This window comes from Pantherophis guttatus, chromosome 6 (assembly GCF_059756535.1).
Source record: "Pantherophis guttatus breed Tessera chromosome 6, ASM5975653v1, whole genome shotgun sequence".
Lineage (NCBI taxonomy): Eukaryota > Metazoa > Chordata > Lepidosauria > Squamata > Colubridae > Pantherophis > Pantherophis guttatus.
In genome coordinates this window covers 103,316,008-103,336,899 of record NC_142068.1, presented here as the reverse complement: position 1 = coordinate 103,336,899, position 20,892 = coordinate 103,316,008, and the positions used below count along the sequence as shown (strand labels likewise).

Below are 20,892 nucleotides of genomic sequence, written 5' to 3'. Positions count from 1 at the left end.
GGTTCTGTGATAACGGCAGTGTGTGTGTGTGTGTGTGTGTGTGTGTGTGTGTGTTGGACTGTGTTCTGGAACCCTGGTGAGTGCAAAGCAAGTGCGGACATGAAAGGTTGCATTTCCTTATGTGAGGGGGAAGGCCAGCCCGAAGGGAAGTGAACTGGTATTGTGGATTTTGAGTGGCTCAGGGAACCATAATCAGGGAAACTCTCAAGAGGATGGGTAATTGTTGTAGTTGTTGTTGTAAACCTAAAGAAAAAAATTGTAACGCTAACAAATCCCTTCCGACAGTCTTTTAGGACAGCTACCAAGTCAATGGGATGATTCTAACCTGGCTCCATGGACATGTAAATTAAGAAGAGTTTGGATCTTTAAAAATAGGCCAGTGTCTGCTGGGAGATTGAGATAGATAGAGAGGAGTTTGGATCTTTAAAAATAGGCCAGTGCCGGCTGGGAGAGTCAAGCTAGAATCAGAAGGGACAGAAAATCCCCAGGGCAAAGACAGGTAATAACAATCCAGTGCTTGAGGAGAAATGGCTGTAACTTTGAGTAAAAGTGAGAAGTTCATTAAAACAATTAGGAAGAATCGCAAATTGTAAATAGACCCGACTAGTCCTTTAGGGAAAAATACTAAGAGGTTGGGGAAGGCCCCCCCCAATACAGTAAGATGATTCAGAAGTGGGGCTGACCAAAGAAGATATGGTTAGTTTATATTGTTATATGTGGTAGGAAGACCCAGGAGTAGAAGAAAAGAAATACTGCAGTGTTATAAGATTCTACTTTTAAGGTTTATAGTTCTTCCCACCTGGGGTTTAGCAGGTAATAAAAGGGTAAAGCCTAATTTGACTTGATCAGTTTGATGTGATCTCTGTTAAAAATTATTAGATGTTCATCTATAATAATAGTGTGTAGAATTGAATGGGATTGAATTGATTGTGATATGTTTGGCCGGCCGGCAAATTAAGCAAAGTTCTCAGCTTGAGTTTGAAACTGTGGGAAACTGGCAGAAGTTAGGGCCCAAAATCACATTTTTGATTAAACTACTTCCTGAGTTTTCCCACCGCTTGAAGAATGAGCTACAGATTGACCAAGGAAAGAAAAAGTGGAGATTTAAAGGGATGGACAAAACCTCCACATGTCTGAAAATGTTGTTGGATGGTATATGTGTATGTGTATGTGTGTAATCATTTCCAGACCTGGATGGAGGATGAAACCTTCTAATAGTACACAACATTATTTAGAAAATGGAACTCATTGGCTTGTGAAAAGCTCTCTGAAATAATTGTAATGATTGGTTTGCATGAAAGGGGATTTTTGCATGTGAAATTTGTTTACACCAGCAGTTTGATCGCAGTGCAAATGTGAGTATGTTGAGGGTAAAAGTTGGTGTGAATGTACTTTGATTCCCTTTCATATAAAGAAACAATAAGTTGCAAGGAAAAGAAATGAGAAAGATCCCAGTTAAGTGATGTTGGCTTCAAATTATTGCTGAAATCTAAATGTCACTGGAAAACATGCAAGGCACACGTTGAAGTGAAAAAGCAGGTGGTTTCTTAGAGCAGCTGAAGGTAACTTACATGTGCTTCAGCAAGTGTTCGATGCACTGCACGAGAATGATCCCATCAAATGGAGAGTGTTCACACACTGTTCCACAGACTCCATCTCGCCCTACGACAAACTAAGCAGGGACATTAATTTAGGCAGAAGCGAAATGTGGATTTGGTGACTCTTGAGTTCAAAAGAATGCAGTACATTTTGCCTTTAAGATACCAGTTAGAGAAATAGACCAGCCAGTATTAGTATTGGAGACTGGGTTTGTTTTATGCATTGGCCAATTATCACAGAAATAATTTTAAATTCCCCAGTATAACAATATCCAAAGGTCTTAAACTTGACATAGTTGATGACGTGAAATATCAAAAAGCACCTAAGAGAACATTGAAAGGAAGTGCAAAGGCATAAAAATGTCATTGATTTTTTTCAAAAAACAGTGTCAAGCCTGAATTAAATTGATACGTGAAGCTGGTGTTAAAGAAACTCCTGGCAGCCAAACTATACACAAAGCTGTCAAAGTGTGAGTTCCACAAGACCCACCTAGACTATCTGGGATACCGAGTGTCTGGCGAGGGAGTAGAGATGGATCCAGGAAAAGTAAAAGCGGTACTAGATTGGCAACCCCCAGGCACCCGCAAGCAACTGCAGAGTTTCCTGGGGTTCGCCAACTTCTACCGGCAATTCATCCCCGCCTTTGCCAAAATTGCCTGGCCTATCACCGAACTGTTGAAGGCGGGGAAGGGCCCGCAACAGCCACAGCCGAGTCAACCCCTACAGTGGACACTAGAATGCCAAGACACCTTATAGCAGCTGAAAGGTTTGTTTGCCAAAAAGCCGACCCTCAGGCACCCTGACCCAGAGCAGGCTTTCGTCTCAGGATGAACGATGCCTATGAAGATATTCCATAGGGAGGCATTCTCCTCCTCTCCAAGGGTTCTCTCTTGTCTTCACTTTCACACGGAATAACAGAGGGGGAAGGTCTGTTAGTCCTAATCCCCTGCTCAAGCCGGAGGCCCTATATCATTGGAGGAGCCAAAGGAAAGGGGGCCAGTCTATATTCTCCAATGCCCCTGAAGGCAGGACAAGAAGCCATCGATGGGAACTAATCAAGGAGAGAAGCAACCTGGAACTAAGGAGAAGTTTCCCGACAGTGAGCACAATTAACCAGTGGAACAGAAGTTGCCTCCAGAAGTTGGCACTGAAAGTTTTTAAGAAGAGGTTGGACAGCCACTTGTACAGAATGGCATTGGTTTCCCGCTTGAGCAGGGGATTGGACTCGAAGACCTCCAAGGTCCCTTCCAATTCTGTTATTCTGCTATTCCATGTGAAAGTGAAGATGTGAGAGAATGGGAAAAACACTCTTCACCATTACGTGTTGCTGGAGGACTTGAAGCAAGCGATAAGTTGAAGACAGAACCTGGGATACATTCCAATGTTTTCTTTCTTTTCCCTCCTAGTACAGTCTGCTTCCAATGAAGGCTAGATAAATTTTGACAAAGTCCGAACGAACCATCACTTCTAGACCGTTATGTGAAGGAAGCTGAGGCCTTTGGAGGGCCTTCAAAGACAGTCAGCCTGGTCGTGCCATAGCGGTAGAGAGGTGGGCGGTAGAGAGCGGTAGAGAGGTGGGCTGCACATAGTGGTAGAGAGGTGGGCTGCACATAGTGCAGAAGGCAGATTTGGACCCAGAAGGTCCAGATCCATTTTCGGCTTCTTAAGCCTGGATAGGAAGCTCTTTTGAGCTCTTTGAGAGTCCCACATTGTAGCCAGACCACAGGTAGTCTTCGAGGTCTGACCTCAATTGAGCCCAAAATTTATGTTGCTAAGTGAGAAATTTGTTAAGTGAATTTTGCCCCTTCTTATGACCTTTCTTGCCACTGATGTTCAGTGAATCACTGCAGTTGTTAAGTTAGTAACACGGTTGTTAAGTGATCTTGACTTCCCCATTGATTTTGCTTGGCAGAAGGTCGCAAAAGGGGATCCCATGACCCCAGGACAGTGCAGCTGTCACAAATACGAATCAGTTGCCAAGCATCCGAATGTAAAGAATGTGACCGTGGGGATAATGCAGTGGTTATAAGTGTGAGAAAAGGTTGTAAGTCACTTTTTTCAATGCCATTGTGATTTTGAATGGTAACTAAACACACTGTTGTAAGTCACTGTTGCCTGTAGAAGATCTTAATTGCCTCCCCTGATTCAGCCAGGAATGTGTGTGTGTGCTGTTTCCCTCTGCTGGTTGTTGGGACTTACCTGCGTAGACTTATCATACCAGCGATTGGCACCATTTCTAGGGTAGCCTCCACCATGGAGAAGCTGCAAGGCCCTGTTGGTGTCATTCAGCTCTTCTCCAGATGGACTATCGAGGCAGACCAAGCACAGGCTTCGTTCAATCATATCAAGGGAGTCTCGGTTTGTAGAATCTAGAGTAGAAAACAATTTGCTCGGAATAATGGCAGACTGTTCCTTGATTTTTCGCTCCGAGATGCAATTGTTATGCTTCGTACACTCATTCTCTGAGAAGTATTTTGTTACTTCAGAATGAAGCCAGTGGAAGTTTAGGGTGAACAACATTTGGGTTTTTACCCATCAAGGCTGGGAGGAGATTAGCTCTCAAAGCAATTTGATTGACTCCCCTCTATAAATTCATCTGCTGAACTTGAAAAGCACCAGGTCTCTTTAGTAACTTGATGGACTTACGCGTAGACATGTAGTCGTACACATTTTATGAGGCTGACATCTGAAATCAAATCATTCCAACTGGATATTAGATAGTCTTACAATCTAATCATTGCGGGGTCCTTGGTGCTCTCTGAGCTTGGTTGTTTTCTTGCAGACGTTTCATTACCCAACTAGGTGACATCATCAGTGTGAAAAGGGAATGGGGTTTGCACACCCAAGCACCGATGATGTTACCCAACTGGGTCAATGTCTGAAAGAAAACCACCAAGCTCAGAGACCACCAAGGGCTCCAGAGTTCAACCCTGTGTTACAAAATTCTCTTCTACTGGCAATCTAATCTTTGCCTAAGGAAGCCTTGAAGCCTCTTCCACCTCTAATAATTCCTTACCTCCAGTAACAAGAGGAAATGTGAGCATTACAATTTATGAAAATAGAAATTGTCTTTTTAGATGGGACCAGAGATCTCTCATGTCTGGGATGAGATGGCTCTACTTGGATAGGAGAACCATCTGAGCCCACAGAATGGTAGAACTTTCAGCAACCTCATTTCAGTTTTTGTAATGTGGAAATGAGGCCTAGATGGATATTTCTTAAAGAAGAAATAATAGGTGGACATGCTCCATTGAAATTGGGCTGTTTTGATATTATCCCCAAAATTAAATCTGGGTATGCTTTTAATTTGGGTTCAGATGTGGTCCAGAATTAAAATATGCCACATGCTAAGAATGATTGAAGTGTCGTTCTGTAGGATTTCCAGACTTCTTGACAAGTTAAAAGGAATAAGTGAGATGGACTTATTGGACAAGGAGACTATAGGCAGAGCAAGAAGTCCCCGGAGCAAGGGGAAAAAGAAAAGGGGAATGGAAAAATGCTAGAAAGGGGATAGCCGCTGTTGAGGACCTCCACCAAATAACTGAATGATGGGGTGTGTGGGACTCCCAGGAGGCTCTCGCTGACCTTCCATGAGGATCGCCCTGGATGTGGCCCACTCCAGCCTTCCATCTGAGGTCAGGAGACCAATTGGAGGCAGCCTCTCTTCCTCATTCTCCGACATCTTAACTATCTTCCGTAACTGAGTGAAAAGGTCTCCTTCGCTGAGACGCCGGAAATTAATCACCACGTCCAAAACAAAAAACTGCGGAGAAAGAATCAGGAATGAAAAGAGGAGCATGGTTTCATCTTTGAATCAAGGGACGACTGCTGCTGCCTGAAGGCCATTCTTACCTTGCTGATGTCCTCCTGGAGGCCATTCACAACTCCTTCCTGCTTGGCTTGGTTTCTTGACCCATCCACATTCTGCCCTGCCCCATCACCAGCCTCTGAGCATCAACAAAGCACATTTAGATGGGGCCAAAGTAAAATTGAACTAGGCGTGTTTGTGCCAGACATCGGCCAGCTAGACCAGTGAGACAATTCCAAGACATTGTTTTACAAGAAGAGCACCTAATGGCAGTGGGGTGAGGGTGTCAAAAAAGTCAAAATGATGGTTACAACCATATAAAGCTTCACCACTTTTTATTTATGTTTGTACATGTTGTGCATTTTAAAAAAGGGGCGGGGCTCTCATCACATGATCACGGCTGCCATTTTGACTCTTCTGAGATGTGGATTCACCAGTAAATAATAAGTTTAATAATAAATCCAATGTTTAGGGGAATTGGAATTAGGAAACCCAGACTGAAATCTTCACTACATCACAAACTCATTGAATGATTGGGTTAGTCAGTTTACCACAATAAATTTTACCTTGTAGGATTGTAGTTGTGGAGATACAACTGTTCAATGTACCCCACAGTCGTGTCTACCTTATTTTCCCCACGTACTCTGTCTCAAACACTTTGAGAAAAGTTGGTTGGTAAATACAATTAAAAATTACTAACTTAAAAAAAGAAAAAAAAGTGAAGCTTTCTCTGGAAAAAGGGGAAACAGACAGAAAATCTGCCAACCTCAGTCTCAGTATGTGAGGTCCTCAGGTCCTTGAGAACAAATTGTGACTCCAGTCACCAAGAGTATATTCAGTTTTGCTTCGATGGCCAAAAGTCAACTGAGAAGAAGGAGGCATTCATTTGGAACAAACTTTTCACTTCCTTTTTTATTTCTTCTCAACCTGTTTGTAAAGTCTTGCCTCTCCAATCTTCCCAAGAAAGCAGGACTCTTGAAACTGCAGTTGTTCCAAAAGGAGCTTTTATTGAAAGGCTTGTGAGGTCTAGGCAGGAACTAAATGTTCTCACTTAAAAAAACAGCAATTTAAAGCAGTGCAAACAAAACCCCTCCCACAGTACAGCAATGCAGGAAACAGAAACTTCAGATAGATATCTTTCCAAGCAGTAAATAGAAACAGAAACTTCAGATAGAGATCCCCCAATCCTTCCCCCTCCCACCAGAATGCCAGCGTCCCAATAGAAACATATGGGACCTGACATGCTGCCCCCCCTAGAAAAATGGGAAGTCCACCAGAAAGAAAAGAAAAAAGAGGGAAGGGGAGACAAAGAAAACATAAAATCAGCAAGGTTCGTCAGGGTACAATTGATGAAATATACTGTACATATTAATTTAGGGACATGCACATGTTTTTTATGAACTCATTCATTGTGTGAAAATGGGAGGGTGTTTCCAAGCCACCAGGTACTAAGTGACTCCGTGGAATTTCCTAGAGTCTAGAATTTCTTGAATTTCAAAATGTTGTTCGTCCTTTATCATAAAAGGGGGTGGAACAGGGGTAGTAACCAGATGAAGGTCAGAGGTGATTTCAGGCTTCAGCAAGCTACAATGAAAAATGGGGTGGACTTGCTGTAATGACTTAGGGAGTTGCAATTCCACCATGACAGGGTTAATACGAACAATGGGGAGAGTCTGGATAGCTCTGCAGACAAGACACTGTAATTTAACACCAGCTGTCTGCAATTAAAGTAAGTTCAAATCTTGCCAGGCTCAAGGTTGACTCAGCCTTCCATCCTTTCTAAGGTAGGTTAAATGAGGACCCAGTTTGTGGGGGCAATAAGCTGACTTTGTATAAATATACAAAAGTATGAAGGCTATTGCTTAATGCACTGTAAGCTGCCCTGAGTCTCCGGAGAAGGGCGGCATATAAATCAAATTAAAAAAAAAAAAAAAGGCCCAATGTATTTAGGGCCCAGCTATTTTAGACTACTGCAAAGATTTTAGAAACTTGGTGGAAAGGTAAACTTTGTCCCACACTTTATAAGGTCTCGGTTCTATTTGTTTCTTATCTGCTTGTGCTTTATAGGCAGCCTTGGCTTCATCCAAGGCTTTGCGGACCACCGCCCAAATGGTTTGCAAATCACTGATCCACTGTTTCAAGGAGGGGATTTCTGGTTCATGTAAGGGTAACTCAGGCATAGCATTAAATTCTTGCCCTGTGGCCACTCTGAAAGGGGTAAAACCTGTGCTAGTGTGAACTGCATTATTATAGGCCACTTCTGTAAAAGGCAATAGCTTGGTCTAGTTGTCCTGCTGATAATTAATAAAACAATGCAGGTACTGTTCCAGAACTGAGTTCATTCGTTCCGTGGCCCTGTTTGTTTGCAGATAATGACTAAGTTCTAGTCATCATCCATAAACAAACAGGGCCACAGAACAAACAAACTTAGTTCTGGAACAGTACCTGTTTGGTTCCAAGTAGGTCCAAAAAGGCTTTCCAGAATTTGGATGTGAACTGGACTCCTCTGTCTGAAATAACATCATGGGGCCCCATGCAAGCAGTATATGTGGACCAAAAACAGCTTAGCCAAGGCTTTGGCCATAGGGATCTTTTGGTGTGGGATGAAGTGAACCTGCTTTGAGAAAAGGTCTGTGACAACCCAGATCACTGTGTTTCCAGAACTCTCAGGCAATTCTACAATAAAATCCATGGAAATCTCTCTCCATGGTGCTGAAGGATCAGCCACCAGCTGCAGTAAATTGGGTTTTTTTCCCTGCCTGCATTTAGTGGCATCACAAATGGGGCAACTTGCTACATAGCTTTCTATGAATTGCCGTTTCAGTAAATTTAATGTTTTTACAAAGTGACCAGTTAATTTGGAGTCATGACAAGCTTGCATAGCTTTCAGCCTTTCCCTATCTGAGACATACAGCTTATTTCCCACCCAAGGTAACCCCTCTTGTATTATACAAGTATGTCTATGGGCACTAAACCACTCATCTGTTTCCAAGTTCTTTTTGAATTCTGTGGTGGTGGCATTTTCTAAGGTGGTGGAGTTGTTCTTTGTCTGAGAGCGTGTGACAACTTTAGCTGCTAATTGGGGGGCTGGGAGCATGGGTTTAATTACTTCCGCCCCCACTTCCGGCGGTGACGTCATCGTGTTAGGGACGAAAGGAACGGTTCTCCGTTCTCCAAGTCCCTAATATCGCCGATTTAGGAGCCGATATAGGCACTATTGACCTCGGATAGGTCAATAGAAAAAAGGGGAAACTCCGAGGACCTCGGGGAGGACAGCAATCCCCCCGAAGGTTCAGGAAACCCCCCCTTAATCCTGATCGGGGAAAAACCAGCCACCCGGCTGGCCAGAAACGTTGACAGCTGACTAAGAGGGAAGCGAAAATCAAATAAAGAAGACTTCGGTGGAAAGATCGGGAAAGAAAAAAGCTCAAAAGGTATATTTACAACCCATAACGTGAAATTCGAAGGCGGAAGAAGTTAAAACTCCAACTAAGAAGCTAGATAGCGGCGACTGAGAAATAAGCGGAGACAGCTTCCATTTTGACAGTGACAGCGCACAATTTAGCAGCCGGTGAAAGCGGAGGAAACCCAGGAGGAGAAGGCGAGCCCAGACAAGCTTGGTTTTTGAATATACAGCCACAGAGGAGAGACGGAATTTAAGGAGAGAAAGGGGGTTAATTTGACAGACTTTGTAGAAGCGATAACGAGACATCTAACAAACATTCGATACCGGAAGAGAGAGCGCCAGGAAAACTTCGCTTAAAGTGGAGATCACTGACTTTTCGAGCTAAATTAAATTAATTTAAGCGGAATATTTCTCTTGGGACTCTTGGACTTTTGGACTTTGGAAATTTGGAGGTTTGGACCTAAACTTCGGGATTTGGATTATTCTACCCTCTACTCCTTTTCTCTCTCTGTTTGAAAGGTGGACACTTGGGGGTTTTGAAGCTTTGGTGGACATTGGACACTCAATCTAAAAATATTTGGACATTGGACATTGGACTTAGAACTTTGGACTTTGAACAATAAATAAGAAAGATACAAATTTGGGAAGAAGAGAAGGAAAAGAAAAAAAAGAGAGAGAGAGAGAGAAGAGAGTGATCCAGAAAAAGAAGAAGAAGAAGAATCAACTGTAAAGTATAATTAATTGTATTAAAAGCTGATAACAAATTAGTGATTAAGAACCATAGAAGGCATTAATATTAAATGTATTGTTTGTGAAACCTATAAAATCCTATATATTATATATTATATACTATATATATAACTGTTAATTTAATTTTATATTTACTCTTAATATATAACTATATTTATCTTAGTGCTATATTTTATCTTGGTAGTTAAATATTATATCTCTTTGCATGTCTAGCTTTGAAAACTATATTAGACAGATTAATTGATTTTAGGGTTGAAATTAAGGTAATTGATTTGATAAATATTAATTAATAGTACTTAACAATTAATTTAAATAAGATAGTAAATAACCAAATATAAGGATAGTTAACTGATGAATTGCTGAAGTATTAGACTTTTCCCTCGCTTCCCCCCCCTTATATTCTACCCCTATGTTTAGAGAGTAATACAGACCAGACAGTTATTTTGAATTGAAGATCTCTGTAAAATATCGAAAAAGGGAAAATAGAACTTATAGATAAATTTACATATAGATAGTGATAGTGTGACAAGGGAACCTATCCTAGTTGCTTATTTGCTTGGGATTACCCGGACTATTGAAAGCCACTAACCATACAAAAATCCCAAAAGAAATAGAATAACCTAAATAGAAATCAGTATATGAGATTCTGGGAGAAGATATTAAAAGAAATACAAATGGCAACTACAAGCTCAACAACAATCTCTAAGTTAAGTAAGAAAATACCATCAAGTCAGATGATACTCATGGCCTCCCCAATACAACAAAAAACAGCTGAAACCACGGAAAAGGATAAAGCAGTTCCCACCCTTAGTATGCAAAACATTCATTCCATATTAACGACGATCCAGGAAGGAATGAATAAAATGCAAGAGACTATGGCCTATAACCATGAGGAGACAAGGAAAAACCACGAGGAACTAAGGATGGATGTGGGAGAGATAAAGGATAATATTAGGAACATGGACGAGAAGATAGGAAAGATACAACATAAAATGGAGGAAAATGAACAGAGGATTTGTAAGGTGGAGGAGAGAATAGAATATACAAATAAGAAAATGGAGAGGATGGAATATGACCAAGCAGCTACAAATAAGGATTTAGAGGACACGGTATCATATCTTGAGATGGAGAAGGCATCCTTCTACCTAAGGTTCCAGAATGTAGAAGAGCAAAAGGAGGAGGACTTAGGAGAAATCATGACTGAGATACTCTCTGAAGTGACCCAGAGGAACAAGGAAGAGATTCGAAGTGGAATAGACGAAATCTATAGAGTCCACACGAACTACGCCCGGAGAAACAAACTGCCAAAGGAAATACATATCAGATTTACAAAAAAATCCTTAAAAGAAGAGATCTATAGGAAGATGAGAGAGGATACAGCTATGTATAAGGGAAGAGAAATTTTAACCCTCAAACAGATACCAAAAAGGACGAGGGACCAAAGAAGGAACTACAACTTCCTAACGGCACAATTAAATAAATTTAAAATAAAGTTCCGTTGGCTAATACCGGAGGGTCTACTAATTTCCTGGGAAGACAAAAAATATAGAATTGATAACATAGGAAAAGCACAGGACTTCTTTGATCAACACTTCGTGCTGGAGGAGGACCAAGAGAGTAGAAAAGAAGAGGGTCCTAAGAGGCAAGAGGAACGGCAGACGGAGAAAGAAGGAAGAGACCAAGAAGAGGGGAGAAGATTGGAAAGAGAAAGAATGGAGAGAGAGGGAGCGAGGGAAAAGACGCAAATGATACTCAGAAACAACAAAAGACTGCAATCAACGGATAAATAAATAAAGAGAGATGGAAAAAGAGTTAAAACTCATTTCAATCAACATAAACGGACTTAATTCACCAGCAAAAAGAAAACACACATTTACAAAACTTCAAAAACTAGAAATGGATATTATAACACTCCAAGAGGTACATATTAAAAGACAGCATCAAAAACTATTGGATAATCAAAGATTAGGAAGACTATATGCAGCGCTTGGAGACCAAAAAAAGAGAGGAGTCGTAATATATGTGAAGAAATACCTAAAAACAAAACAAATATATGCAGACACAGAAGGACGTTTCTTAATAATAGAAATACAAACAGAATCCAAAACAATACTATTAATATCTATATATGCACCCAACGTAAATCAAAATGATTTTTTCAAAAAGCTACACAATATAATTAAAGACCTGGAGTACGAAGCTATCTGTATGGTAGGAGACTTCAACGCAATCACGGACATAGAAAAAGATTACCGGAGTACCAAACAAAGTAAAACCAGAAAGAAAACTCTACCGGAACCCTTCAAGGATATGATCAATGAACTACACCTACATGACGTATGGAGAGAGGCAAACATGCAAACGAAACAATATACATATTATTCAAACCCACATCAGTCATGGTCTAGGATTGACATGGCCTGGATGACTTCAGATCTCAGAGAGGAGGTAAAAGATATCGAAATAGCAGTGAACACCTGGGCAGATCATAACCCCATTAGAATAATATGGAAGGGACATCGAAAGCAAAGGAGGTGGATGATGGATACGGGAATAATAAAGGATAAGGAATATATACAGATGATCGAGAAAGAGGTTAAAATGTTCCTACAAATAAACACTAAAGAACAGACATCACTTCAAAATCTTTGGGACACAATTAAAGCATATATAAGAGGTCTCACAATCGCGTATATGGCAAAAAAAAATAAAGAGAAACAACAGTCAAGGAATAAGTTGTTAGAAGAACTCAGAACATATGAATTAGAATTGCAGAAGGACCCCCAAAACAAAACAATAAAAGCAAAATTAAATTTTACTAAACACAGAATCAATCTGACTACCCAGACAGAAATCGCACAGAAAATTAAATTAGCAAAGCAGAAACACTTTGAGCATGCAAACAAAACGGGGCGCTGGTTAGCGTATAAATTGAAAAAAGAAAAAGAAAGGAGAACAATATTTCAATTGCAAGACGAAACAGGACAAATACACCACACCAACCTAGACAAAAAACGTATAGTTAAAGACTTCTTTCAAAGTCTCTATAAGGGAGAAGAGATTCGGGAGGAAGACATTAAGGAATACCTAGGTAAAACAAACATCATAAAATTAGAGAAGTCCCATAGAGAAGCATTAAATAGACCAATTACGATGTCTGAGCTGGTGGAAGCAAGGAAAAAGCAAAAAAAACAACAAAGTTCCAGGCCCGGACGGTATACCAATGGAGTTTTATAAGAACTGTCAAAATGCAATGGATGAACTGTTACTCCTGGTTCTCAACGATGCATTATTAGAGGCAGAAATTCCCAAATCCTGGACTGAAACCATCATTACACTTATCCCTAAAGAAGACACAGACCCCACACAAATTAAAAATTATAGGCCGATTTCACTGCTTAATGTAGATTATAAACTCTTCATGTTGGTCATAACGCAAAGACTGAAAACAATTATTCATAAATATATACATACGGATCAGAACGGTTTTGTTCCAAGAAGACAGATCAAAAATAACATAAGAACAATTATTAATGTCCTGGAACATTACGAGAAAAGAAACGATAAACAAGCAGCCTTACTCTTCTTAGACGCACAAAAGGCCTTTGATAATTTAAACTGGAACTTCCTCATATCGCAATTAGAAATTATGGACTTTGGTGCTAAATTTTTACAAATGATTAGAAGAATATACTCCCTCCAAACGGCCAAAATTATGATCAATGGAGATATGACTGAAAACTTAGATATACAAAAAGGAGTGAGACAAGGCTGCCCCTTATCCCCACTATTGTTCATAATCTCTTTGGAAATATTATTAAATGAAGTCAGGAAAGACCCCGAAATAAAAGATTTGAGAACACGGAAAGAGGAGTACAAATTGCAAGCCTTTGCTGATGACGTGGTGTTTATAATGGAGCAACCGGAAACAACAGGAGCCAAACTTTTAGCGAGGATAGAGGAATATGGAAGAGTCGCAGGGCTTAAAATTAACAAACAAAAAACTAAAGTGTTAACAAAGAACTTGACAAAGGTACAAGAGATACAACTAGAAGACAAATTAGGAATACAAATTGTAAAGAGAATAAAGTATTTAGGAATCTGGCTTACGGCCGAAGCAATAACAATCAGAGAAGACAATTACAATAAATTAATGAAACAAATTAGAAAAGACCTGGAAACGTGGAATAAATTACAACTGTCATTCCTAGGGAAAATTGCATCCATAAAAATGAACATACTCCCTAGATTACTCTACCTTTTCCAAGTAGCCCCAATCTGGCCAGGAAAGAACTTCTTTAAGGACCTTACTAAAATAACAACAAAATTTATTTGGAATGGGAAAAGGGCCAGAATTAAAATAAAATGTATGCAAGATACCAGGGAAAAAGGAGGCCTAGGCCTACCGGACTGGGAGCTATATTATAAAGCAGCGTCGCTAAACTGGATAAGGGACTGGATAGATCTTAAGAATAAAAGAATGTTATCACTAGAAGGCTTTGATCTACATCGCGGATGGCATGCCTTTCTCTGGGAGGGAAAGGATAAGCACCATGGGTATTTTCAGCAACATATCATTAGAGAAGCATTGTACAAATCATGGCAAGAGGTTAGGAAACATTACACCAAGATCCCACGATGGCTATCGACAATGGAAGCACAAATATACCCCAATGCTATGGACATAGCGAAAATGAGGACTTATAAAGAACTACTGAACAGTGAAGGAGAATTACAAACAAGACAAGAATTACAAAATCAGGGTATAGACATTGATTGGTGGCCATACATGCAAATAGAATCAAGATACAAAACTGATCGGGCACAATTCGGATTCCAAAATGAACCAAATGAATTGGATAAAATATTACAAAGTGCAGATGAGAAAATGATCACCAAAATTTATAAGTACCTATTACAATACAAATTGGAAGAGGAGGTTGTCAAAGAAAACATGATAACATGGGCCAAAAACATAGGATATACTATTGAATTGGATAAGTGGGAGAATTTGTGGAAGATAAATTATAAGATGACACTGTCCATACCCTACAAAGAAAACCTTTACAAAATGTTCTACCGATGGCACCTCCCACCGGCGCGTCTAGCCAAGATGTTCCCAAATACATCTCCGATGTGCTGGAAATGTAAATCACAGAAAGGGACATACTATCATCTCTGGTGGCTATGCCGAAGGGCAAAACAATACTGGCAACAAATCAAAACAATGATTGAGGAAATTACGAAACAAAAACTTGAAATGAGACCGGAAACCTTTTTATTGGGAATCATCACACCAAATTATACCAAAGAAATAAAATATCTAATCATTCATATCCTCACAGCAGCACGTATACTCTTTGCCCAACATTGGCAATCTGAACAGTTACCTACAGAAGACAAAATAATAGCTAAAATTACAGAATGCGCAGAATTAGATAAGCTTACAAAAGAAATACAAGAGAAAGATGACACTGATTACTATTTAGTATGGCAAAGATGGTACGGCTGGCTGGAGGCAAAAATAGGAATACAAGGATAGTTTATGACTAATCAATAGAAATGTATAGAAGTAAATAAGGAATCAATTATATATATATATATATAACCATGTAAACAGATGATTATAGACATTGATATAAATCGAAAAATGGAAAATACCCCACCGTTATAGTAACTTCTAAGAGTCAGTCATTGGACTGAATCGATGTTTGTTAGTTTTGTATGTCATTTTATGTATATATGTTGGTTTTGTTTTTTCTTTTTATTATTAATAAAAATTTAAAAAATAATAATAATAATAATAATTACTTCCGCCTTACCACTGTTGCAGTGGTGGGATTCAAGTACTTTAACAACCTAATGATTTCTTCCAACAACCAGTTTGCCAAACTACACAGAAAGTTAACAACCGGTTCTCCCAAAGTGGTGTGAACTGGCTGAATCCCATCACTGCACTGTTGTATTGCGATAGTCTGGACAAGGCATCTGCATTTTCCTCCCAGTAATGTTGTGGTCCACCAGTGGCCTGCGGATCTGGCAGCAGAGTCGGACAGTAAGGAGGTTGGGGAGGAACATGGGCCAGTCCTCAAGTCTGAGGAAGGCTCAGATGAGGGCTCTGCATCGGAGGCAGAGAGGGGGCCAGGGCCACCTGGGGGTTATGTGCTGCCTCCGGAGCCTCCATAGTCGGACATCAGTGAGGTAGAGGAACAGGGAGAACCTGTTCCTAGTGTGTGCATGCACAGAGCTGCCAGAAGGGAAGAACAGTTAAGACAAAAGGGATGACTCAGGAGTAGGGCTTGGAGATGATTGGTCCCTCCCATAAGACATAAAGGAGGAGCAAAGGCATGTGAGCCTTTGCAGGAAGCAACTTTGTTCGTTCTGATCGGTTTAAATTCTGAAGCTCCATTTTGACTCTGTGCTCCTTGTGGCCTTGCAAAGGTAATTGCCAATTAAGTCTTTGGCAGCATGTCAAGGGAGATAAAGGTGGGTGCTTATCAGCCTTATCCCAAAGGACTGTGGCAGACTTTTGTCAGACTCTTTACAAACTATTTGTGACTCATTACAGGCTGTGAATGAACAGAATTCATAGCCGTTGAAATAAAAAGAGGGTTTTTGGGACTAATCGTGTGCTTTTTACCATCTCAGGAAGCCTAAGTCAGAACAGGTAAATACTTCAAAGTGAAATTAAAGCATTGGAAGTACTGTGCCCACTGGACTAGTTTTGGGGACATTTTCTGTGGGTTTTTGAGTGCTTCCAAGTCCTTGTGGTTGGTCCATACTTGGAAAGTTATTTTGCTTCCTTCTAAGAAATTTCTCCAAGTTAGGAGTGCCCACCTAACTGCAAAAGCCTCCTTTCCCCATATTGCCCATCTCTGTTCAGTCAGTTAATTTCCTGTAGGTGTATGCACAATGTTGTAACTTGCCTTTTTCATTCTCTAGGAGTATAACCGCACTGATTTCCACATCACTGGCATTGGCCTGGATTACAAATGGTCTCTCTGGATCTGGGTGTTTTAACACAGGTTTGGCCGAAAAAAGTTTTTTCAGTTTTTCAAATGCCGCTTGGCAGTCCATAGTCCAATTCAGTGATTGGCTAGGTTTTGGTTTATCTACCTCCTTGGTTTTTAACAGATTCGTTATCAGCAACACTATTTGGGCAAAAGAGGGATAAACTGCTTATAAAAGTTAGCAAACCGCAAGAAGCTCTGCAATTGTTTGTGAGTATGGGAGGTTTCCCAATTGAGGACTGCTCTGACTTTTGTGGGGTCCATTTCCACCCCCAGTGAGAGATTCTGTACCCTAGGTAATCTATTTTATCTTGGAGAAAATCACATTTGGAGAGTTTGGCAAACAACTTAGCTGCTCTTAATTTCTTCAAAACCTCCGACACCAATTTAACATGTTGCGTCTTAGTTTCAGTATAAATCAATATATCATCAAGATAAACAATAATTCCCTTATACAAGTGCTCATGTAGCACCTCATTAATCAGCTGCATGAAAATGGCGGGAGCCCCTTGGAGCCCGAATGGCAAAACCTTGAACTGAAACATCCCAACGGACAATTAAATGCTGTTTTCCATTCATCCCCCTCCTGGATCCTGATCCGGTAATAAGCCTCCCTTAAGTCTAGTTTGGAAAAAGTACTCCCCTTCGCCAGGTGGGCCAGCATATCCTTCATTAGGGATAGGGGATATAATCCACACATAAGCGTAATGAGCCATCCTTCTCCCGGAACAAGACTTTCTCACCAGTTCGATGAACCCACGCTTGAGTTTTTTGTTTATAAATTGCCGCAGTTCATCCAGTTCCCAGGGAGTCATAGCATAAAGTTTTGGCTTAGGCAGTTTGGCCCCGGTAAAATCTCGATGGCACAGTCTGTAGACCTTTGGGGGGGAAGTTCATCTGAGGCTGCTTTGCTGAAAACATCCATCAAATCTCAGTATTCCCTGGGGACACCCAGTAGGGGCCATTCGCTGCAGTCACAGCTACCTCTTCACTCTGCGGTATTCCAGTCTGGTTCCTCACTCCAGATTTATTCATTACTAGGGAATTGGAGCATCCTCTCCATCCAGTCCACCCTTGGGTTCCACTTCTTTAACCAGGTCAGTCCCAGAACAAGGGGCCAGTGTCCCAGAACAAGAGGCCTGGTGTCACAATGAAAGCAATGGTTTCGGAGTGATTTGCCATCATTAGTTTGAGTGGTTCAGTAGCAAATGTGGCCAGGGCACCACCTGCAATGGACCCACCAAGTTGGCAGAATGAGACTGGGGTTTTTAGTGGCCTTAGTTGAATGCCCAATTCCCCAACCAGAGTTGGGCTAATTAGGCTTCTTGTGCACCCCACTTACCAAAGGGTCTTTGTAGTCGCTCTCTGACTGATCAGAGAGGTCAGAGTTCCTTGCACTGTAATTAATTCCAGCGGGAACTCAACGACTGCATGAGTCTTTAGGGTGGCATCTCTGGAACACAGTGATGGCTTTGAGGGTTTCCCTCCAACCTGCTTCTCTCCCTTCTGGGTGGGCATCCTTGCATGGCGCTCAGCTGTACGGTGGCCTTCCTTCCTGCAATTGAAGCAGGTGGCTGAGTGCAGTGGGGCAGAGAGAGGTTTGGTCTCTTCTCCCTTCCAGTGGGGATATCTTCCAGAAGCAGCTTGCGTGGTACTGGTTTCAAGTTTGGTTGATTTCAGTTTCCTCAGCCAAGACACACCAACCATGCAGGTGAACTGGGGCTCCATGGGCAACGTAGGCATTATACAGGCAATCATTTAAGCCATCTTTGAACCAACTCATAAGTATTTCCTCTGGCTAAACTATGTGGCAAGTCAGGTCACGAAACTCTTCGATGTACTCAGTGACTGGATGGTGCCCCTGTCTGATGTGCCTTCTGCAATCTCTAGCCTTGTGGTCAACTAGGGGGGTCCTCAAATCTCTGTCTCAGGGCTGTCATGAAGTGGTTGAAGTTGCAGAGCTCCAGTGTATCTGCGTTATGGAGGCTCACCATCCAAAGTGCAGTGGATCCTTCTAGAGCCAGTGTGACAACCCTGTAGATGCCCCTGGGGTTGGGGATCCCTTTTGTCCATTGGTACCCTCCTTTTGCACTCCTACCTTGCCTGCAGTGCAAGCTGGGGCACCCTGGATCCGCATGCCATGGATGGCCTCCCTCATGAGGCTCAGGGCTTCCTTGGTTGGACCAGTCTGGGGCTTCTTCCAGTTTGTCATCTTTGTAAAGGTCTTCCATCTCCTGCTTCCAGCTGGGTCAGTGGCTCCCACTGGTGAGGGTGACATCCTTGGTCCTGCCGCCCCAGCCTTCCTTCTTCCCAACGCCGATGGACCACCTTGGCTTGGCAGCGATGCTTGAGGCAATGGACTCCGTGATCCAGGCATTGAGGATCTCGTCTGCTTGGATTATGTGGTCGTTACCCTGGGCAGACATGGGGTGCACAGTCCCCATGGTAGGACTGTTACTCTCCGGGTTGACCAGTTCACATTTCCTGCCTAATGGCACTTTTCTTGAAAGGCTTGTGATAGCAAGAGGTCTAGGCAGGAACTAAATGTTCCCACTTAAAACACAGCAATTTAAAACAGTGTAAACAAAACCCTTCCCACAGTACAGCAATGCAGGAAACAGTAACAGAAACTTCATAAAGCAATCTCTCCAAGCAGTAAATAGAAACAGAAACTTCAGATAGAGATCCCTCCAATCCTTCCCTCTCCCACCAGAATGCCAGGGTCCCAATAGAAACATATGGGACCTGACACTGTTGGTCCTGTTTTCAGGCATTTTTTAAAAAAATTCCAGATATATGGACTTCAATCCCCCAAATTCTCAGCACTGGCTGCATTGATTGGTGAATTCTGGAACCTGAAGTTCATACACCTAATGATCACCCAGACTAGGCAAAACTCCCATAACTTGAATTTGTATACATTCTCGATCAATTTAAGAAAGTGGGTGAGGGGTAGATATATATATATATTTTTTAAAAAATGTAGGATTCAGATGCCCTCACCTGATTGTTACAAGCAACAATGATATGATCTGGTTCAGGCATAATATTGCTTTTCTGGGACACGAGGGTGTCCTTGGTATGTCCCGGAAGACGATAAGAAGAGAAGAGTCCGTAGTATTGCTTCATACAAAGGGGGTGACCGGAGAGTTGTCCACGAGCAAAATCCACAGGGAGTGCATGGCTGGAGGAACAGAACAAAAGACCAATCATAATGTGTGTGTGTGAGGGAAGAAGGAAAAGAAATCTGATCAGATCAGTTAGAACCATGAGAGATAAAAAGGAAGTATTCTATACAACTGTATCTATTTCTATTTTGTTGAGCTTTCATTATTCAGTTACTAATCTCTGCATCTGTTGTCTAACCATTTGTATAATTAGTCCCATGTTGAGTAATACTCAAGATTCCTCTTTATCTTTAAATTCCATTGTTAACCTGTCCAATTTGGCACATTCTAATATTTTATTACTTTTTTATCTACAGGTATACTTTCGTTTTTCCAATTTTGTGTATATGTGATTCTAGCTGCTGTTATTACATGTAACATTAAGTATGTGATTCTTTTATTGTATACCTAATAAGAATAGTTCTGGTTTTAGACCTATTTGTTGTGCTGTCATCTCTTCTAACCACCTTTTTATCTTTGACCAATATCCTTTTGCCGTTGGACAGGTCCACCACATATGATAGTACGATCCTGGTACCTGTTTACATTTTCAACATTCTGGTGACATGTTTGGGAACATTTTTGCCATTCTCGCTGGTGGCAATTGCCATCTATAAAACATTTTGTACAGGTTTTCTTTGTATGCCATTGACATTGTTAATTTGTAATGTCTTTCCCATAGTTTTTGCCAATTATCTAATTCTAGAATATACCCCAAAAAATTTGCCCATGCTGTCATGGTTTCTTTTATATATTCTTCTTCCATTTTAGAGTTCAATAGTAATTATAAATTTTCTTTATTAATTTTTCATCTGTCCCTAACAGTATCTTTTCCAATTCTTGGGGTTCCTTATAAAAATCCATACATCTCTGTATCTTTCTTATGTCTCATTTGTATCTGAATAGGTGGCCACCAGTCCAAATCAATTCCCTGATTTTTTTAGTTCCTCTTTTGATTTTGAATCCCCTTGTTCATTTAGTACATCTTTGTACCTTACAATTTTATCCAGGTCTAAAACATTAGGGTATATTAACGCCTCCATCGTGGCTAGCCAGACCGGTATTTTCATATAGTGATTCTGTTTGATTTTTCCCCACACTGACAACAGAGCAGTTCTGATATAGTGCCTTTGGAAGTAACTATGTGGTTTA

At 41.0% G+C, this 20,892-nt stretch overlaps 1 protein-coding gene across 2 annotated transcripts in view; it reads right to left on the bottom strand.

Annotated features, from left to right (window-relative positions):
- CHAT (choline O-acetyltransferase) overlaps window positions 1-20,892 on the bottom strand; it is a 62,571-nt gene that overhangs the window by 19,307 nt on the left and 22,372 nt on the right. For both annotated transcript variants that reach the window (XM_034434756.2, XM_034434757.3), the window contains exons 6-9: window positions 19,577-19,757; window positions 5,185-5,362; window positions 3,799-3,968; window positions 1,572-1,672 (exon numbers count right to left, since the gene is read on the bottom strand). In XM_034434756.2, the coding sequence (XP_034290647.1) occupies window positions 1,572-1,672; window positions 3,799-3,968; window positions 5,185-5,362; window positions 19,577-19,757 (630 nt within the window). The remainder of the gene's footprint in view (window positions 1-1,571; window positions 1,673-3,798; window positions 3,969-5,184; window positions 5,363-19,576; window positions 19,758-20,892) is intronic.